This window comes from Nannospalax galili, unplaced genomic scaffold (genome assembly GCF_000622305.1).
Source record: "Nannospalax galili isolate Female #2095 unplaced genomic scaffold, S.galili_v1.0 scaffold879, whole genome shotgun sequence".
Taxonomy (NCBI): Eukaryota; Metazoa; Chordata; class Mammalia; order Rodentia; family Spalacidae; genus Nannospalax; species Nannospalax galili.
Window position 1 is genome coordinate 1,908,804 of NW_008346261.1, and position 21,656 is coordinate 1,930,459.

The window sequence follows — 21,656 nt, forward strand, 5'->3', positions numbered from 1 at the left end:
AAAAATTCAAAAAGGTTACCAACTGTGGCAAGTTGTGGCTAGACTGGAAAGGACAGAAGCTGTATGTGGGTAGATGAGACAGGTAGCTCCACAAGACAAGCTCCTTGAAATCAAAGGCTGGATGGAGAGATAGGCGATAGTGGTGAGGAACAGAGGTAGTTGCAAATATTTCTGCTATGAATGTTTAGTCTGAGAAATGAAGAAAGTGGTGCCATGTGCACCATCATCTTACAACATGCGGGCAGGAGTGAGAGCTAATAATGTGCTCAAGGAAGGTGGAGTATCTCGAAGAATAGATGAAATATTTTCCTCACATTAAAAAAAAAAAAAAAAAAGTAAGCTGGGCAAAGTGGCACACTGTAGTCCCAGCACTTGGGAAGTAGAGGCAGGCGGATCTCTGTGAGTTCAAGGCCAGCCTGGTCTACGTAGTTCCAGGACAGCTGGGGCCACAGGGAGACCCTGCTTCGAAAAGTCCAAAAAAAAAAGACAGGACTATCCCTCCTTCCTTCCCCTTGCTCTGTAGCTCAGGCTGGTCTCAAACTCTGGACCTGGGCCTGACACGGTGGCACAAGCCTTTAATCCCAGCACTCAGGAGGCAGAAGCAGGCCCATCTCTATGAGATGGAGGCCAGTCTCCACTTGACTACATAGCGAGTTCCAGGCCAGCTGGGGCTATGGGGAGACCCTGTCCCGAAAAGACGAAAGAAGAAAGAAGAAAGAAAGAAAGAAAGAAAGAAAGAAAGAAAGAAAGAAAGAAAGAAAGAAAGAAAGAAAGAAAGAAAGAAAGAAAGAAAGACAAATCAACTCTGGACTCTGCCTCAGGTCCGGGTGCCAGGGTCACACACTCCCCTTCTTTTAAGTGGTAATGTAAAAGCACTTTATTTCTATTGATTCAGGCACAAAACAATTATAGTTAAATTTTCAAGTATTAAATTGTAGTACACATTTGTAATCAGAAGTTTAGGGTTTAATAAAATCAATACTTGGTTCTATTTAGTATATTATCAAAAATATATTTTCCTTAATTATTACACTAAAGATGAACTATAAAATACTATTAAAATATTTTACTATACAATATATATAAAAGAGCAACTACACTATATAATGCAGAGATACAATTTCAGAAAAAATAGGTTTTTATTTAAAATTTATCTTGGTGGTACACGCCTTTAATTCCCCCACTCCAGAGACAGAGTTAAGCAGATCTCTGTGTGATCCAGGTCAGCCTGATCTATATAGTGACTTCTTCCAGGCCAGCTGTTACTACAAGGAGACCTTGCCTCAAATAAAAGAGTCTTATTTACTTCTGAAAACTATGCAAAAAATGAAAAATAAAATGAAGGCACTAGATGGTTTAGCCTTTAAAACTGTTCTCTAGTGAAATAACAGATTCCTACCTAACAAATTTTGGGAACAGAACATCCTGCTGCACCTTCTTTAATGAAATACTAAAGCTTTTGTATAAGATTTACATTTAAATTAAATGCAATTGTGGATTTGGCCCAAAGTCACAGCACTATACTAAAGCACTGTTAGACTGTAATGGTATACACATGTCTTTTATAGAGAGAATTTCTTATTTCCTCAGAGGGGCTACAGGCTCCAATTCCAAAGCTTCTTTTAAATCAAGAATTATGTGAATTGATACATGTTTGGTTTCCAAAGAAATGGACAAAGTATACTTCATTCTTCCCTCCAATAGGTAAGAATGTCTTCTTCAGTTTAACAATAGGACAAAAGGTTTTTGCTTTTAAAAAAACTGAGCTGTTTTAAAAACTCTATCCCAAGTTACTCTTCTATATATTTATTTCACTCAAACCATAGTATTAATATTAAGTCTTTAAAGAATTACTTACCCAATGAAAGTGACCATCTGCTCCACTATATGCTTGCTGAATGTTATTACAACAAAAATTTTCTGTAAAGAAAACATCAGTAAAATAAATATGTAGTCACTTAAAAGACCCACTTGTAAATTCAAAATTCTGGTAATAGTCTGAAAAGGTGATGTCCTGCCCTTAGCAATAATTTTAGTATTTCTTTTTTTTTTGGTCTTTTTGAGACAGGGTCTCCCTGTAGCCCCAGCTGTCCTGGATTCACCATGGAGACCAGGCTGGCCTTGAATTCACAGAGATCTGCCTGCCTCTGCCTCCCGAGTGCTGGGATTAAAGGCATGCACCACCATGCCTGGCCTAAAAGATACCATTTTAAGGATGCTTTTCCTTAAGCACAGCTGGAGTCTTCCTAGGATACAGGACTATGTCTCAGAGAAACTGTGAGTCATGAAACCCGAGACTGGGAGGGAATGGTCCTTGCTCTGCTCTGCTTACTAGTGCATAGCTGAAGTCACGGGTTCCCATACAGCTCCCATCACAGAACCAGAGCTGACTGCTCACAGTAGGGTCTGCCCTAAATCTAATCCAGAGGTCTTAAAAGACTTCTTTTTTTTTTTTTTTTTTTTTTTGACACTGCATGTTACCATTTATTTATATATTTAGTGAATTACATATTCAGTGAATATTTCTATCTGTCTGGCTAAGTTACAAAAATCAGATATTTATTGTCTCAATGTTCTGCAGTTGGGAAGTCTGAAGTCAAGGGATTAGCATCCAGAGAAGGACCTTCTTACTACATCCCATGACAAAATGACTCTACATGAGGCTCTGAAGACTTAGGTAGACAAGGGCCATCCCACCATGTGTCTTTTTTTTGTGGTCCTTTTCTTCCAGTAGCCCCAGCTGGCCTGGAACTCACTATACAGACCAGGCTGGTCTTGAATTCACAGAGATCCACCTATCTCTGCTTCCCAAGTGTTGGGATTAAAGGTGTGTACACTACACCCACCCAGCTATGACTATCTGTCTTTTCAGAGTTTTATAACACTGGGAAGTTCCTAGAACCTAAACAAGCCTGGTCTACATAGCCAGTTCCAGACCAGCTGGGGCTACAAGGAGACCCAGTCTCAAAACTAACAGCAACAACAAAAATAAAACAAGAAAAGATGACTTTAGGGCTGAAAGATAGCAAATATTCTCTGGTAGACTGAACAAATGTGAACATAAAGTACTTACTATGGATAATACAGGGCAATGTTAAGTGTTTTTTGGGAAGCACAGCGGTAAGAAGGACACTTCTACATATGGTAGAAAAATGCTAAGTACAGTAACACACACACTAGACATGTACTATAAATATCACTAAAAAAAATGTCATTAAAAGAAAAAAGCCAACAATGGGTCATGGAAGTAGAGAAAAAGGAAAGGTCACATCTCACTATATGATGATTAGAGATTCCAAACTTTCAATTTAACTTTAGCTTTCAAGGACGGATTCTTAAAATCCTGGATTCTCTGCAAATTCCTGATAACAAATTCTTTAGTGTTCTGTTACTGTTTGTTAAATAATTACTCTAGTCAATGTAATCAAAAGGGGGAGGGAATAGAAATAAAATAAACAAAAATAGTCTTTGTATTCACTCATTATGAATTTGTGAAAAGTATGTAGGTTAGATGAAAGCAGAATATTTCAGATAGAAGACTAGTAAGGAAAAATTATATAAATGGTATAAGAACATTGTGAAGCTGACAGGACAAGTACTAAAAAAATTTAGGGGGGAAGCACAAAAATATGGGGTCCATACCAAAAATCAATTATTTGGAGCTATAAATCTTTCACTATTGGAGCTAGAGAGATGGCTCAGTGGTTAAGAGCACTGACTGCTCCTGCAGAGGACCCGGGTTCAATTCCCAGCACCCACATGGTGGCTACGAACCATCCTTAACTCCAGTTCACTCTTCTGACCACCACAGCATTGCATGACATGGGTGCACGTGCCACATACATGCAGGCAATACACCCGTACACATAAAAAATAGTAATAAATAAAATACTAAAAACTCTTTAAAAAAATCTTTCACTATTAGACAGAAATAATGTTTTTTTGACTTTCAGTGATTTCAACATTAGGAGCTTTCCCTGCTATCATTTCCTAACATTCAAAATAAGGCAATACCCAATAATTGCACAATTTCACTGCTTGAGAAACAAAACAAAAATTTCTTTTCATATGCAACAACTTAAAAATTCACTGTACTGAGCAAGACATAAAATGTGTCCACCATTTAAGAACACATGTCTCAGAGTCTTTAAGGCTGGAGGTCTAAGTGGAGATTCTACAAAAAAAACCAAAAAGTGCAGACCACTGACCAGCTTTCCAACCCATGTGCAGGCAGGAAACGAGGGAAATAGCTGAGCAGGGAGGGAATGGCTGAGTAGGGAGTAACGGGAATTGAGGGTGCCAGAATGAAGAAAGAAGAGACCACCTGCTAAAGAACAGCTTTCCACTGGAAAAAAGAATCTTAGACTCAGTCATCAGATATTTGGCGTGTGCTTACTACTTGCCAGAGGCTATTATATAGGCATTAGAAAACCTCAGTTAACCAATAAATAGAACTTTCTGATCTGTGGCTCCAGGTATGTGTGCTATTCCATGGGGTGGTAGATAGGCAAGAGACAATACTCAGGTTAAGAGGAATACAGATAAGCACATTATCTTTCTCCATTGTTTGGGAGCAGGATAATGTCTCTAAGAATGCTTCTCCATGAGGAAGAGCTGAATCTATCTAGTGGACAGGAAAATTCTGATCTAACTTTGTGGGTGGGCTGACAGATAGTAAGACATTAATAAAAAGCAACACATTGGGAGGCTGTCTAATTTTAAGCTGAGAAAAAAAGAGATGAAAGAAAAGCAAATGAAGAGATAGATTTTAATAAAATACAGAAAAATTTGTGTGTGGGTGTTTCCCTGTGTTTTAGAACTGGCCAAATTGTTTATATTACTCATTAATACTGCTTACTCAAGAAATGAGAAAGGCTTGTTACCCTAAGCTACATCTGGATGTACATCAAGTGACATGCCTTTATAAAGTATGTCATTATTGGGGCTGGAGAGATGGCTCAGTGGTTAAGAGCACTGACTGCTCTTGCAGAGGAGCCGGGTTCTATTCCCAGCACCCACATGGCAGCTACAAACCATCCTTAACTCCAGTTCCAGGGGAATCCGAAGGCCTCTTCTGACCTCCGAGGCATTGCATGACATGGGTGCACTCACATACATGCAGGCAATACACTCATACACATAAAATAAAAATAATAAAATATTTTTTTAAAAAGTATGTCATTATGATACAATGGAAAAGCAAACATCCCATGGCCAGAATTTAGTAAAGGAACTCAGATTCCTGCCTTCCAGAAACGTTAAGTGGATTTTAGTTTTCTTTTTTTTTTTAAATTTATTTTTATTTTATGTGTATGAGTGTTATGCCTGCATATTTGTAAGTGCACCCAGTACTGCAGTGCCCATGGAGGACAGAACAGGGTGTTGTGTCCCCTGAAACTGGAGTTTCAGACTGTTGTTAGTCACCATGTGGGTACTGGGATTTGAACCCAGGTCCAGCACTCTTAACCACTGAGCCATTTCTCCAGCCCCCAGTTTTCTTTCTTTTTTTTTGTAATATTTTATTTGAGCCAGGTGTGGTGGCACATGCATTTAATCGCAGCAGAGGCAGGCAGATCTCTGTGAGTTCAAGGCCAGCCTGGTCTACATAGCGAGTTCCAGGCCAGCTGGGGCTACAGGGAGACCCTGACTCAAAAAGACCAAGAAAACTTTTTTTATTTAATAAAATATTTTATTTATTATTTTTTTTAATGTGTATGCATGTATTGCCTGCATGTAGGTAAGTGCACCCATGTTGTAGAGGACAGAAGAGACTGTTGGAGCCCCTGGAACTGGAGTTATGGACAGTTGTTAGCTGCCATGTGGGTGCTGGGATTTGAACCTGGGTCTTCTGCAAGAACAGTGTTCTTAACCACTGAGCCATCTCTCTAGCCCCTAGAATTCCATTTTTTTTTTTTTGGTCTTTTTGAGACAGGGTCTCTCTGTAGGCCCAGCTGTCCTGGAACTCACTATGTAGACCAGGCTGGCCTTGGACTCACAGAGATCCGCCTGCCTCTGCCTCCCGAGTTCTGGGACTAAAGGTGTACGCCACTACGTCCGGCTAGAATTCCATTCTTAAGGCAGGCATTTTTTCCTTCTTTAATACAGTTTGCTCCTCTGTAAGGGTATACAATAACTGCCTCAGACCACCACTGTGACAGTGAGATGGTAAGTCTCCTGTCAGCGGCCTTGGGAATAGCAGACCTTAAACAGTCTCTTTTCCATAGTCATATCAGTAACTCACTTAAGAAGGCAATGCACAGGAAAGAATACAGGAATGTTGGGCATGGTGGGACATGCCTTTAATTCCAACACTGGGGATGAAGGGGTGAGGGGAGGGAGGATCTCTGTGAGATAGAGGCCAGCTTGGTCTACAGAGCTACACAGTTCCATGTCAGCTGGACTATGGAGATGCTGTCTTAAAAAAAAAAAAGAGGAAAGAAAAAAAAAGAGAAAAAAAAAGGAGAAAGAGAAGACAAAACTTGACCTGTGTTCAAACTTCAGTTCCTAACTTATTCTCTCATAGGCAAGTATCTTATTAAGCACTCTATGACAATCACAGAGAACAGTAATTCCTCTATTGCAGAATTACACTGAGAAGTTAAAAGTGTGAGGCGTTACATTAAAAAAATTAGTATTACCAGTCAGGTGTGGTGGTGCAATGGCTTTAGTCCCAGCACTTGGGAGGCAGAGGCAGGCAGTTCTCTACGCATTCAAGGCCAGTCTGGTCTACATAGTAAGTTCCAGGCCAGCTGGGACTACAGGGAGACGCTGTCTCAAAAAGACTAAAAAAGAAAAAAAAAATCAGTATTATCATATTTTAGAAAAAAAAATCTTCTTAGGATGTTTAAAAATATACTAGTTTTGGGGCTGGAGAGATGGCTCAGCAGATAAGAGCACTGACTGGTTTTGCAGAGGACTCGGGTTCGATTCCTAGCACCCACATGGCAGCTACAATCTGTCCTTAACTCCAGTTCCAGGAGAATCCAAAGCCCTCTTCTGCCTCTGTAGCACTGCACGACAGGGGTACAATCACATACATGCAAGCAATATACTCATACACATAAAATAAAAATAATAAATATTTTTAAAAATATACTAGTTTTGACCTTTTCTGAAATGAAACTTCATATTTATAGAAAGTCATTGCAGTCAAGTGTTACAAAACAGGACAGACAAAAATTTTTAGATTACAAGAAGCTATGATATTATATTTTATTTGGGGGGGAGATTTATTTATTTATTTTTAATCTATTTTAAACATTTTATTTATTATCTTTATTTTATGTGTATGAGTGTATTGCCTGCATGTATGTGAGTGCACCCGTGTCATGCAATGCCGTGGAGGTCAGAAGAGAGCTTCGGATTCCCCTGGAACTGGAGTTAAGGATGATTCATAGCCACCATGTGAGTGTTGGGAATTGAACTTGACTGCAAGAGCAGTCAATGCTCTTAGATGCTGAGCCATCCCTCCAGCCCCTTATTTTTATATTTTATGTGTTTGAGTGTATTGACTGCATGTATGTAAGTGCACTATGTGCTTGCAATGCCCACAGAGGCCAGAAGAGGGCATTGTTGGTGCATGCTGTCAAGTAAATCCATGACCTCTCCAAGAGGACCTGTGCCCTCTCTCCAGCACATCCAACCCCGTTTTTGGAGATAGAGTCTCACTATGTAGCAGTGGCTGGCTTAGAACTTGCTATGTAGACCAGACTGGGCTTGAACTTACAAAGATTCTCCTGCCTCTGCCTCCAGAGTGCTGGAACTAAAGGCACGCACCACCACATCTTGCTAATTATAAGAGAGGTTATTGCAAAAGAAACTGAAATGACCCACTACTGTTTTCCAGGTACTAGCAGACTCAAAAAGCTTCAGGTTAGCTACAGATTCAAAAAGATGAAACTAAAAAGATAAAAACTATTTTGAAAAAAATTACAAAATTATTTATGATTCAATACAATATTTTATTCTTAAACATTTCATTAGAGTATTTAAATTTTTGGTAAGTAGCATTGCAATATTAAAAATCTTGTGTTCACTGAAATAAATACTTAATGTAAATGGGAAGAAATAAATTCCTTGAAGGAGGAAAAACATATTGAATGCTGAGTGGTCATTATGACACCAGAAGATAGGCTCAATAAATCAGGCTCAAATCTAAGATCAGAAACAGGGGAGGTATAAACTATTGAGCTGTTCTGTTTCATTCTCCCCTTTAAGAAGGAAAGGCAGCGGCTGGAGAGATGGCTCAGCAGTTAAGAGCACTGACTGCTCTTGCAGAGGGCCTGGGTTCAGTTCCCAGTATGCACATGACAGCTAACAACTATCCGTAACTCCAGTTCTAAGGGAATCCAATGCCTTCTTCTGGCCTTCATGGGCACTGGACAACACTACATTTATGTAATACACTTGTACTCATAAAATAAAAATAATAAATAAAATTATCTAAAAAAAAAAGAAGCAAAGCTGAGCATGGTAGCGCATGCCTTTAGTCCCAGCATGGAAGGCAGAGGCAGGTGGATCTCTGCCTGGTCTACACAGTGAGTTCCAGGCCAGCTGGGGCTACAGGGAGACCCTGTCTCAAAAAGACAAACAAAAGAAGCAAAGGCAGAAAGGTGTTAGGAAGAATCAATGGGGAAAGTTTGGATTTTGTTGTTTTTTTTTTTTTGGTGCTACATGATGCACATACTCTATAGCTGGATAGACATATCTTCAAATTATTATAGAATCTTATGAGGGTAGAGACATGACTTCACTGTTCCTTTCTTTTAATAATTAGTTTTTTGTTGAAAACAACACTGATTAAAACCAAATTCTTTCTAGGTTGATTTTTATTTCATGCTAGTGAGACCTGCCTTAGGAGGAAAGAATTCACAGTCCCAGAAGCACATGCTATCACTTCCTCACTCACATTCTTAGCTCTTTCCTCTATCTGTGCATCCCTGTGTTGGGATTAAAGGTGAGCACCACCACGCCCGGCTTTATCTGTGTATCTTTTTTTTTTTGTCTTTTTTGAGACAGGGTCTCCCTGTAGCCCCAGCTGTCCTGGAACTCACTATGTAGACCAGGCTGGCCTTGAACTCACAGAAATCCAACTGCCTCTGCCTCACAAGTGCTGGGATTAAAGGCGTGCGCCACCAAGCATGGCTATCTGTGTGTCTTAAAAATGATGCTAGGAGTGGCTTTGAGCCTAGCAGACTCTCACTTCTCTAACTACAATGCATATTTCCTCACCTCTTCAGTAACTTCTCTTCCCCATTCTTTCCCATACTAGCATCTGCCTGGTTTTCAGTAAAGGGCACTGGTACCAAGAGAGGAAGGCTATGTCGAGTATGGGAAAGAAAACCACCACCAGTGCAGCTGATATTCTCCCAGGTGGTGATCAGGAAAGAAACTATACTTTTTGGCTGTGTATATGAAAATGATTTTCATACATAAGAACACTATTCTTATTTGATAAAAGTTTTGGATAGTTTCATGGAGCAAAAAATAAAGAAGGAAGAAAAAAAATGAGGGAATTCACTGACTTCTAAATTTGCATGTTTTATTAACTAAGTAAGCAAGCGACTAGAGGAAGTAGGAACCAGCAAGTGCCTTGTAATGGCTTCATCATGGTAATTAAGCAGTGACTGAGAGCTATAATTACCTGGATATGCATTTTAATAATTGCTTTTCCAATCAGGGTTGCCCCAAAGAAGGTCCAAAAAGGTACAAGAAAGTGTCCACATGTTATTCCAGCTAGATCAAATAGAGGATTTGGAATCTGTCAAGGAAAAAAAAAAAAGAACTTGATACATAACTCAAAGAAAATTTTAATTTTACGGCCCACTGGTATGTGATATTCTGCTTTAACCTAGTCAATGTATGACAACTGTTCAGAAGACTACATAAGAATTCCAATGCGTCTCTAGGCTAGAACTCATATTCATCTTGTGATTTTGCTATTCAATACACTCAGAGAACCAAGCTGTCTGTACCCCATACACATATTTTTCCACACAAGAAATGGATAAAGCCCATGGATCTGCAGAAATTTAATTCCTTTCAGGAGACTTCTGATCATTTGGTGACTGTTTTCTATGGTAAGGTATGAGTGAAATTTTAATTTATTTGAATTGTAAGTAAGCTCTTTTACCTGAAACATGAATGTCATCTAGAAGTGCTCATATCTTTAGTGAACATTCTAGTAACCCACAGTCATACGTATAGATGGATGTTTTCAACATTTAAAAACTCATTATTTGTTGGTGGCACATGCCTGTAATTTCTTGTTTGTTTGTTTGTTTTTTGGTTTTTTGAGACAGGGCTTCCCTGCAGCCCCAGCTGGCCTGGAACTCACTATGTGGACTGGCTGGCCTTGAACTCACAGAGATCCACCTGCCTCTGCCTCCCTAGTGCTGGGACTAAAGGTGTGTGGCACCATGCCTGGCTCATGCCTGTAATTTCTTTTTTTATTTTATTTATTTATTTTTATTTTATGTGTATGAATGTATTGCCTGTATGTAGGTAAGTGTACCAGTGTTGTGTAATGCCCGCAGAGGACAGAAGAAGCTGTCGGATCCCCTGGAACTGGAGTTACGGACAGTTGTTAGCTGCCATGTGGGTGCTGGGATTTGAACTCCGGTCTTCTGCAAGAACAGCCAGTGTTCCTAACTGCTGAGCCATCTCTCCAGCCCCCTCATGCCTGTAATTTTAAGATATGGCAAGTGAAGTTAGGAGGATCAGGAGTTCATGGTCATCTTCCACTATATAGTGGGTTCAAGTTCAGACTAGACTAAAGGAGATCCTGTCTCAAAAATAATTTATTATTTGCATTTCATTTTAAGAAAGCCACGGCTGTGGGCATGTGACATATTTTAGAAAGAAGATCAAGGGTAGAAATACGAAAATGCACCAATTCAGATGTTTTGAATACTCTGTCCTAGACAAAGAAGTGATTCACAAATACCTTTCCCAAACATTCCCACATTTTAAGAATGCTAAAAACCAATTTCATGTAAAAATGCAGAGACCACAACTGTTTCTGAGTACTTCATCTATTTCTCTCCCACTGAAGTATGCTAGCCTTGTGGCTGTTGGCTGAGCCATTTATGAGCCAATTAATTTATATAGTTTTATTTTTGAACTCTGAAAGAAAAGCCTAGTTGTTTATTAAAAAATATTTGTCACATATGGTCCTTTAAACATTGCCATGACTAAATTAGGATTTGAGTATGCTTTTGTTAGTAACACATGGATTCAATAACTTATTTTTGTTTTTCTCATCTAAATTCAAATGCCTTATGCAATATCTTCTCTTACAACATATTCAAGCATATACAAAATTACATCTGCCATACCTTACATTTCCCCTTTTAGTCTCAAAATTTTATGAATTACAATTTTTTTCTTTATTTTCATGCCCCAATCCACATACAATGGAAATAAGTTAAAGTATACAACACAGAAAAATTATAATTTGTTAGCCAGGTGTGGTGGCGCATGCCTTTAATCCTAGCACTCAGGAGGCAGAGCAGGCAGATCTCTGTGAGTTCCATACCAGCCAGGGCTATAAAGGTAAGCCCCTGTCTCAAATAAAACAACAAAAACCCAAAGAATAAAGATAATGATCTTCATTAAGTAAAAGGTACTTGCATTTTCCCCAGGAATAGTGAGGGTTAACATTCACTTATACCATTCTAAGGGGGTTACATAACCAACACCCTACCCTACAATAATGTGTGACATTATACTTACTTTGCAGAGGAAAACTGTATCCATATTCTAGCATAGAATGGATGAAGTATCTATCAGTAGACACTGATTTCTGTCAATTTTATTTATCATAACAGCTTATAACATTTCAATCAATCTAGCAAAATTTATCACTGAACTACCAGTAGCAGTGTATGAGCCACCAAAGAAAACTTTATTTATTTATTTATTTATTGATTGATTGATTGGTCTTTTTGAGACAGGGTCTCCCTGTAGCCCCAGCTGTCCTGGAACTCACTATGTAGACCAGGCTGGCCTTAAACTCACAGAGATTCGCCTGCTTCTGCCTCCTGAGTGCTGGGATTAAAGGCATGCACCACCATGCCTGGTGATTTATTTATTTTTATTTTATGTGTGTAAGTGTTTTGACTGCATGTATGTAAGTGTACCTATGTCATGCAATACCTATAGAGGTGAGAGGGTGTCAGATCCCCTAAAACTGGAGGTATGGATGGTTGCTAGCCACCATATGGGTGCTGGGAACCAAACCCCAATATTCTGCAAGAACAGCCAGTGTTCTTACTTTTGAGCCATCTCTCCAGCCCCCAAAGAAAACTTTGATTAGAGTGCCCATCTCTTCTTTTTCTTCAGAAGGGATAGGGCTGGGTATGGTGGTGCATACCTTTAATCCCAGCACTCAGGAGGCAAAGTCTGGTAGATTTCTGTGATCGATGCCAACCTGTCTACATAGTCAGTTCCAGGCCAGTTTGGAGGTACAGGGAGACCATCTCACAAAAACAAAGCCGCTGGGTATGGTGGCACATACCTTAAATCCCAGCACTTGGGAAGCAGAGGCAGGTGGATCTTTGTGAGTTCAAGGCCAGCGTGGTCTACATAGTGAGTTCCAGGACAGCTGGGGATACAGGGAGACCCTGTCTCAAAAAGACTAAAACAAAAACCCCCAAACCAAACCAAACCAACCCAACCCAACCCAGGTTAGGGTCTTACTCATAGTTCAGGGTGGCATGGAACTCACATATATGTAGTCAAGACTTCTCTAATTTAGTGGTACTCTTCCTGTCTCAGTCTCCTCAATGCTGAGATTATAGGCATGAATCACCATGTTCAGCTCAAAGTGTTCATCTTAAAGTAAATTTTTAGGGCTGGTGAGATAACTCAGCAGGAAAAAGACTTCCTGCATAAACCTGACAACCTGAGTTTGATTCCCAGAACCCATGGTGGAAGGAGGGAAATGGTTCCACAAAATTGTCCAGACTGGGGCTGGAGAGATGGCCCAGCAGTTAAGAGCACTGGCTGTTCTTGCAGAGGACCCAGGTTCAATTCCCAGTACCCACATGGTGGCTAACAAATGTCAGTAACTTCCCTATTCCAGGGGAATCCAACACCCTCTTCTGACATCCACAGGAATTGCATGACATGGGTGCACTTACATACATACAAGCAGTACACCTTAAAAAAAAAAGTCTCCAGACTTTTATATGCATGCCACGACATACGTGTGCCTGGACACACACACACACACACACACACACTGATATATACAAAAATAAAAAGTTATTTTTTTTTTTAGAAGGGCTGAAGAGATGGCTCAGTGGTTAAGAGCACCAGCTGTTCTTGTAAAGGACCTGGGTTCAGTTCCCAGCACCCATATGGCACTAACAACCATCTGTAACTCCAGTTCCAAGGGATCCCAGGCCCTCTTTTTATTTCCATGGGCACTGCATGACATGAGTGCACTTACATACATGCATACACATAAAATAAAAATAAACTTTAAAAGATTTTAGGTCAGGTGTGGTGGCACATGCCTTTAGTTCCAGCATTCTGGAGGCAGAGGCAGGCAGATCTCTGTGAGTTCGAGGCTAGCCTGGTCTACATAGTGAGTTCCAAGACAGCTGGGGGTACAGGGAGACCCTGTCTCAGTAAGACCAAAAAGAAAAATTTTTTTTTTCGACCTGAGCATGGTTGTACATGCTTGAAATCCCAGCACTGGGAGGCAGAGGCAGGAGAACAAGAGATAGCAGGTTTGAGGCCATACTGCCCTACACAAGACCCTGTCTCAAAACCAGAGCCAAGCAAAACAAAATATAACTGGACAAAACATAACAAAAAATTTTTATTTTGTAAGAAAAGGATGAGGATAAGTACTAACATAATAAGGAACATCAATTTTTTTTTTTTTAAATGAAGATATTAGCCAGGCGTGGTGGCGCACGCCTGTAGTCCCAGCACTTGGGAGGCAGAGGCAGGCGGATCTCTGTGAGTTCAAGGCCAGCCTGGTCTACATGGTAAGTTCCAGGACAGCTGGGGCTTACAGGGAGACCCTGCTTCAAAAAGACAGAAAAAAAAAAAGAAGAAGATATTTAAGGCCTTACGTTTTAGACAAGATTAGCTGCTTAGTTCATTGTGGAAAAGGATATCCATTTATATTTATATAACATAGACAGGTGTTAAAATCACTTGAGACAGGTTTTATGTGTATTCTTCCCATTACTAATACTTGAAACTCTGGAAAGACTTCTTATCTAGAACTTTGTGGAAAAAATGAAGTCAACATTGTGTGGTAAATTTTACTTCATTATAAAATCTTCATAGGAATACTAGATTTTTTTTTATTCTTGCTGAATCAAGCCTTTTCAGTCTCAAGCTATCATTGTGTGATAAAATACTTGAAGTCAATATATAAGATTGTGAATCTATCCAACCCAAATCATTTCAATGTAAGAATGACTCACAAAATTTATATTCAATAAAAGTGATAGCAGCCAGGAATGGAGGCACACACCTTTAATTCCAGCACTCAGGAGGCAGAGGCAGCTAGATCGCTGAGAATTCCAGGCCAGCCTGGTCTACATAGTGAGTTCCAGGCTAGCCCAGACTGTATAGAGACCCTGACTTGGAAAGAAAAAAAAAGTGATAGCATTGTTGATCATTCAGGAGTATATGTCTAAAATCAAATTGGATCAAAATATATTCCTAATATTTAGTGAAATTTCTAACTTTAAATATAAATTCACTTACAGAAGCACAGGCCAAAATTCCAAAAAATCCAACCTTTTGAACTAGGTTTTGAACTGCCAGTTTAGCCCGTGATGCAAAGTCCTGTGGAAAGAAAGATTTTAAAATATTAATGAAAAGTACGGAGCCAGACGTGTTGAGGGAAGGAATATGGAAAGACAACTCTTGTTTAAAAAAAAAAAATTTTGGTGAGAGAGAGAGAGAAAAAGAGAGAGATCACACACATGCCATTGCCCATATATGCAGATGGTTCCCTCCTTCCACCAGATGGGTTCTGGGTCTCAAACTCAGGTTATCAGACTTAGAGGCAAGCACCTTTACCCACTGAGCCATCTTGCTGACCCAGAAAGCCAATTCTTTACGAGTTTATTGTATTACATATCTTACAATCTGATAGCAATTACTGTTCCTTGTATACAAGGTCCTGCTTTGCAGTACAGGCAGACCTTGAACATCTTTGTCAGCTTCCCTAGGATGATAGGTATGTACCATAACAACAGGCTCATACTGATTCATTTAGTGAGCAACAGGAATGATTACCACATGTAAGAACAAGCCAATATACGATCACTATATTTTTAGGATTCTCCCTGGATCTTCTAGAGATTATCAAAATATTATAAAACACCATGAATGTTGGAAACCAACTCATTCTGTTGGAAATACTGGCCTACCCTCTTTTTCTTTTCCCTTCTATAATTTGCCAGACCTAATCTCCAATTAATAGCATGGTAGAAGATCAAGATTTTTCAAGATAATGAAGACACTTCTGCCTAGATTAGCTGGAAAAGGGAAAACAGAGGTTATACAGCAATAACCAAGCATTCAGTAAATGAAAAACAAAACTATACCCTACATCTGCAGCTTCTGCTAGTTGTACAAAGTGCCTTCACAAACTTTTTATCTGTGACTTCAATTTTGGGGTATAGGAGCAAAGAATTATATAATTATATTCAACCTGCAGACTACAACCTACATATCACAATCTGTAGTCCATAAGGGTTAAGCCTTCAAAATGTAAAGTTAGGCTGGATGTGGTGGCACATGCCTTTAATCCTAGCACTCAAAAAACAAACAAAAACTCCCTTCTTTTTGAGACAGGGTCTCACTATGTAGTCCCAGCTTGCCTGGACCTCATTGTGTTCACCAGGTTGAACTGGATCTCACAGAGATCTACCTGCCTCTGCCTCCTGAGTGCTGGGATTAAAGGCATGCACCACCATGCCTGACTTCCTTTCTTTCTAAAGATTAATTTTTATTATTTTAAATAATGCATCTGTGTATGGTATGTGCCCATGAGTGCAGGTGGAGACGAGACAGATGCACTGGATCCCCCCGAAGTTGGGAACAGAATCCAGGTCCTCTGTAAGAACGGTACACTCTCAACCACTAAAAAATTATTTCTCTCCTTGGAAATAGCAGTGTTCAATTTGTCTCTATTTCTTTTTCAATTGAAGATACCATATGTTCTAATGCAAATTCCAAAAACTTAGTTAATATAAAAAATTGCTAACATTTAAAGTTGAAGTCACAGAAATTCTTTCACCTCAATGATCTTATAGAAAGGTCAGAATTTAGAAGCTAGAAGGATACTTCACAGAACAGAAAACAGATTTAAATCCTGTAAGTCAAACTACTTGAAAATACACATCCCTAATATACACAGAATTAATATACTCACACTTAAAAAGTTACTTTGACAGATACTACTATGTAGAATAGGCCTACCAAGTTACCACAATAGTTAATACTGAAATGAATAAAAACTTTTTCCCTACTTGCTGAGGATAGTGAGAAAAATTAAAAGGAATTAAATAACTTTAACAAAAAATTATTTTTATTTTATGTGTATGAGTGTAATGCCTGCATGTATATGAGTGCACCAGTGTCGTGCAATGCCCGTGGAAGTCAGAAGAGGGTGTTGGATTCCCCAGGAACTGGAGTTAAGGATGGTTAGTAGCCGCCATGTGGGTGCTGGGAATCGAATCTGGGTCCTCTGCAAGAGCAGTCAGTGCTCTTAACCACTAAGCCATCTCTGTAGCACTGGAATTAAGTAACTTATATTTACAAAGAGATTACTAATCACTACAGATATTTTATTTTATTTATCTTTTTGAGGCAGGGTCTCCCTGTAGACCCAGCTGACCTGGAACTCACTATGTAGACCAGGCTGGCCTTGAACTCACACAGATCCACCTCCCTCTCCTCCCAAGTGCTGGGATTAAAGGAATACACCACCACACCCAGCCTCACTACAGATATTTTAAAATTCAAATATATAAGCTCTCAAAGTTGATCATCAGTAAAATTCTACATGAAAATTTTGAAATTTTAAAATTTGCTTCCCAAGTGAGAAATAATTTTTTTCTTTTGAGATTATGCTTAATTTTCCAGTATTTACACCAGATATAATTTTTTTTTAAAGACAGGGTCTTATGTACCTCAGGTGGCCTTGAATTTGCTATGTAGCTAAGGATGACCTTGAATTTCTGAATGTTCTGCCAGAAATCCTTCATTTTTTTGTTCTTTTCTTTTTTGGTCTTTTTGAGACAGGGTCTCCCTGCAGCCCCAGCTGCCCTAGAACTCACTATGTAGACCAGGCTGGCCTTGAACTCACAGAGATCTGCCTGCCTCTGCCTCCTGAGTGCTGGGATTAAAGGCGTGTATCACCACTCCAGCTATCCTTCAGTTTTTTGATTACAGGTGTGTGTGTGCCTCTACGCCTGATTTGTGCCCTGCTGGAGCACAAACCTAGGGCTTGATGCATGTTGGACAAATACTTTACCAGATGAGCCAGATACCCAGCCCCAGTGTGACATTTCCTTTACTTTTTATTTTATTTTATGTATATGAGTGTATTGCCTGCATGTAAGTGTACCCATGTCATGCAATGCCCATGGAGGCCAGAAGAAGGCATCAGATTCCCTGGAACTGGAGCTATAGATAGTTGTTAACCATCATGTGGGTGTTGGGAATCAAACCTGGGTCCTCTGCAAGAGCAGTTAGTGCTCTTAACCACAGAGCCATCTCTCCAGCCCCAAGTGCTCTTAACCACTGAGTCATCTCTCTACCCTTCCAGTGTGACATTTCAATACTTGTGTACCATACGTAATGATCAGATCATGGTAACTGGCATAACTATCACCCTATTTATCACTTCTGTGTTTAGAAGATTAAAAATCTTTCCTACTAGCTATTTTTAAAAATATTTTATTTATTATTTTTATTTTACGTGTATGAGCGTTATGCCTGCATGTAGGTAAGTGCACCTGTGTCGTGCAATGCCTACGGAGGACAGAAGAGGCTGTTGGATCCCCTGGAACTGGAGGTTACGGAAAGTTGTTAGCTGTCATGTGGGTGCTGGGATTCGAACCCGGGTCTTCTGCAAGAACAGTCAGTATTCTTAACCACTGAGCCATCTCTCCAGACCCCCTACTAGCTATTATGAAATACTCAATTTGTGTCAACAATTTCTCCTGCTATGCTAAGTTTGGAAGCTATCCTCTTACCCATCCCTGGACCTGTCAGCCATCATCTCTCCATCACTCCCTCCAATGCCCTCCAAGGCTCCTGTAATCGTAGTCACTATTCTGTACTTCCATCAGCTTCTTAGCTTCCACATATATGTGACAACAAGTGGTGTCTATCTTTTAGTACCTGAATTAGTCCATTTAACATAATGTGCTGTAGCTCCATCCATACTGCTGCAAACAACAAAATTACATTCTTTTCTATGGCTGAACAATGTTTCATCACACAAACACACACACACACACACACACACACACACACACGCACACACTTTTCTCTTTGGTGTAGACAAGATCAACAAGAGAATAGTATTTAGAGGTCAGGAGTCCCATTTTAGCTTCATTTTAAGGTTTTAGGTTGAATCTTACATTAATTTAAGTCGAGTGTCATCATTTCATAAGGATTTCATAAGTATGGCTTTTTCTAATACATAGATATATACACATACACACAAATTAAGTTGGAAAAGAGATGTGATTATACCAATTAGTTTATATGAAGAAAAGTGATTAAACATTATACAGATCACCTATTATACTCATACTGGCCTATCATACCTAAATTATTCTCTTTCTGTCTAAAAACATGTGTATTTGTCTCTATGCATGTTCAAAGATGATTTTTTGGAGGTGGGGATGGGGTCATGCTGTGTTGCTATTCCCCAAGCCTCCTAAATAGCTGGGAATTACAGGCATGTACTCCTGGCAGGAAACAGATTATTTTGGTTTCTCTCTTTAAAGCAAAAGTTCTGAGCCTGGCGTGGTGGCGCACGCCTTTAATCCCAGCAGCTGGGAGGCAGAGGCAGGCGGATCTCTGTGAGTTCAAGGCCAGCCTGGTCTACATAGCGAGTTCCAGGACAACTGGGGCTACAGAGAGACCTGGTCTCCAAAAGACCAAAAAAAATTTTTTTTTTTTGCTGGGCATGGTGGTTCATGCCTTTAATCTCAGCGCTTGGGAGGCAGAGGCAGGCGGATCTCTGTGAGTTCAAGGCCAGCTGGGGCTACAGGGAGACCCTGTCTCAAAAAGGCCAAAAATAAAAAAAAAAATTTTTTTTATGCCAGGCATGGTGGCACATGCCTTTAATCCCAGCACTTGAAAGGCAGAGGCAGGTGGATCTCTGTGAGATTGAGGCCAGCCTGGTTTACACAGCAAGTTCCAGGCCATTTGGGGCTACAAGGAGACCCTGTCTCAAGCAGGCCCCCACAAAATGTTTTATTTATTATTTTTTATTTTATTTATTTTCATTTTTTGTGTATGTGTGTATTGCCTGCATGTATGTGAGTGGCACCCGTGTCCTGCAATGCTGCGGAGGTCAGAAGAGGGCGTTGGACTGCCCTGGAACTGGAGTTAAGGACCATTCAGAGCTGATATGTGGGTGCTGGGAATCAAACCCCGGTCTTCTGCAAGAGCAGTCAGTGCTCTTAACTGCTTGGGCCATCTCTCCAGCCCCAACATTTTATTTTAAAGGAAATTTTCTTTTTTTTTTGGTCTTTTTGAGACAGGGTCTCCCTGTCGCCCCAGCTGTCCTGGAACTCACTATGTAGACCAGGCTGGGCTTGAACTCACAGAGATCTGCCTGCCTCTGCCTCCCGAGTGCTAGGATTAAAGGAGTGCACCACCATGCCTGGCAGGAAATTTTTTTTTAATTTATTTTTTAATTTTTATAAAAATTTTATTGAGAATTTCATACATGTATACAAGGTGTTTTGATCAAATCCATGCCCATTCCCTCCCCTCCAACATTCCCCCCTCCGAAGAGGTAAGCCTAAAATCTTTTAAGGATTAGATACAAACTCCCAAATATTTTTGACATTTTTGGCCTTGGAACAGAGTATGTTGCTAACAGGCCCAAGGACATTTTGACTTTTAGCCAAGAAACTAGCTACATTTCTTTGGGGTCTTTTTACCCTAACTGCCTAGACAACTCCTACCTCCTATTCTTATCACACCATCCTCTGAAGGGGTTACCCAAATTGCCAATAGGGAATAGGGACACCGGCCGCTCTGACTTTTTCCATGGTGAACAGGGATACAGGGTGAGGCAATTGGAGTACCCCTTCACTGGGTCTATCTAAAAGACTCCCAAATTGCATAACTCTTGTCTCTAAGGGGAGAAGAAAGTCCTTGAATCATGAATAGGAGATGTGAAGGAGAAGTAAAGGCAAGAGAAATTAGCGTTACAAGACGCTAGACAGGGAACTAGAAAAAATTCAGAACAGGGCAATTTTCAAATGTTCATATGAGAGTCCATTGGAGTTTCTTGACAAGGGCTTCCAAAAGCATCCCTCTCTGGGTTCTTCCTCATTTTTCTTTTGTCTTCCAAGGCTGGACTAGCTGGCTGGGAAGAGTGGCTGGACACTCAGGTGAGGGTCCAGTGACCCTGCTTGGCACTCTTTCAATGAATGAGCACAACTGTCAACAAGCCCAATTGTGATGATGTTTTAGTGATCAGGCTCAGCTGAAGTCGTGATGATGGCAGTTATTTCATGCAGAAGGGACTGCTGTATAGCATCATCTTTTTTTTTTTTTTGGTCTTTTTGAAGCAGGGTCTCCATGTAGCCCTAGCTATCCTGGAACTCACTATGTAGACCAGGCTGGCCTTGAACTCACAGAGATCTTCCTGCCTCTGCCTCCCAAGTGAAGTGCTGGGACTACAGGCGTGCACCACCACGCTTGGCAGCATCATCTTATTAAAAGGATCTGAAATTTAAAAGGATTTGGTGCTAGGAGCCACATATGAGGGAGAACTTATGTTGTTTCTCTGAGTCTGTGTTACTTCACTTAGTTTAACAGTTTCTAGATCCATCCATTTACCTGCAAATTTCATTATTTCATCTTTCTTTACTGCTGAATAGAACTCCATTGTGTAAATATACCACATTTTTGTTAACTACTCGTCAGCTGAGGGACACTTAGATTGCTTCCATCTCTTACCTACTGTGAAAAGAGCAGCAACAAACATGGTTGTATAAGTGTCTGTACAACAGGATGAGTCCTTTGGGTATATGCCAAGGAATGGCATAACCAGGTCATATGGTAGGTTCATTTTCAGTTTTTTAAGAGTTCTCCAAACTGTTTTCCATAGAGGCTGCACGAGTTTGCAATCCCACTAGTAGTGAATGAGCAGTCCTCTTTCTCCACATCCTCTCCAGCATTTGGTATCATTTGTTCTCTTGATCCTAGCCAGTCTGATTGGGGTAAGGTGATACCTTAGGGTGGTTTTAATTTGCATTTCCCTAATTACTAATGATGTTGAACACTTTTAGCCATCTTTATTTCTTCCTTTGAGAACTCTGTTTAGATCTTTAGCCTATCTTTTAATTGGGTCATTTGGTTTCTCCATCCTTTGTCTTTTGAGTTCTTTATATATTCTGGATGTTAAACCTCTGTCAGAT

General features: G+C 40.0%; 1 protein-coding gene across 3 annotated transcripts in view; it reads right to left on the bottom strand.

Moving 5' to 3' along the window:
• Positions 1 to 21,656, bottom strand: part of Vmp1 (vacuole membrane protein 1) — a 133,323-nt gene that overhangs the window by 20,720 nt on the left and 90,947 nt on the right. For 2 of the 3 annotated variants that reach the window (XM_008842662.3, XM_029568108.1), the window contains 3 exons: positions 14,734 to 14,814; positions 9,644 to 9,760; positions 1,859 to 1,920 (listed from right to left, as the gene is read on the bottom strand). In XM_008842662.3, the coding sequence (XP_008840884.1) occupies positions 1,859 to 1,920; positions 9,644 to 9,760; positions 14,734 to 14,814 (260 nt within the window). The remainder of the gene's footprint in view (positions 1 to 1,858; positions 1,921 to 9,643; positions 9,761 to 14,733; positions 14,815 to 21,656) is intronic. The other variant, XM_029568107.1, reaches the window with a different exon arrangement.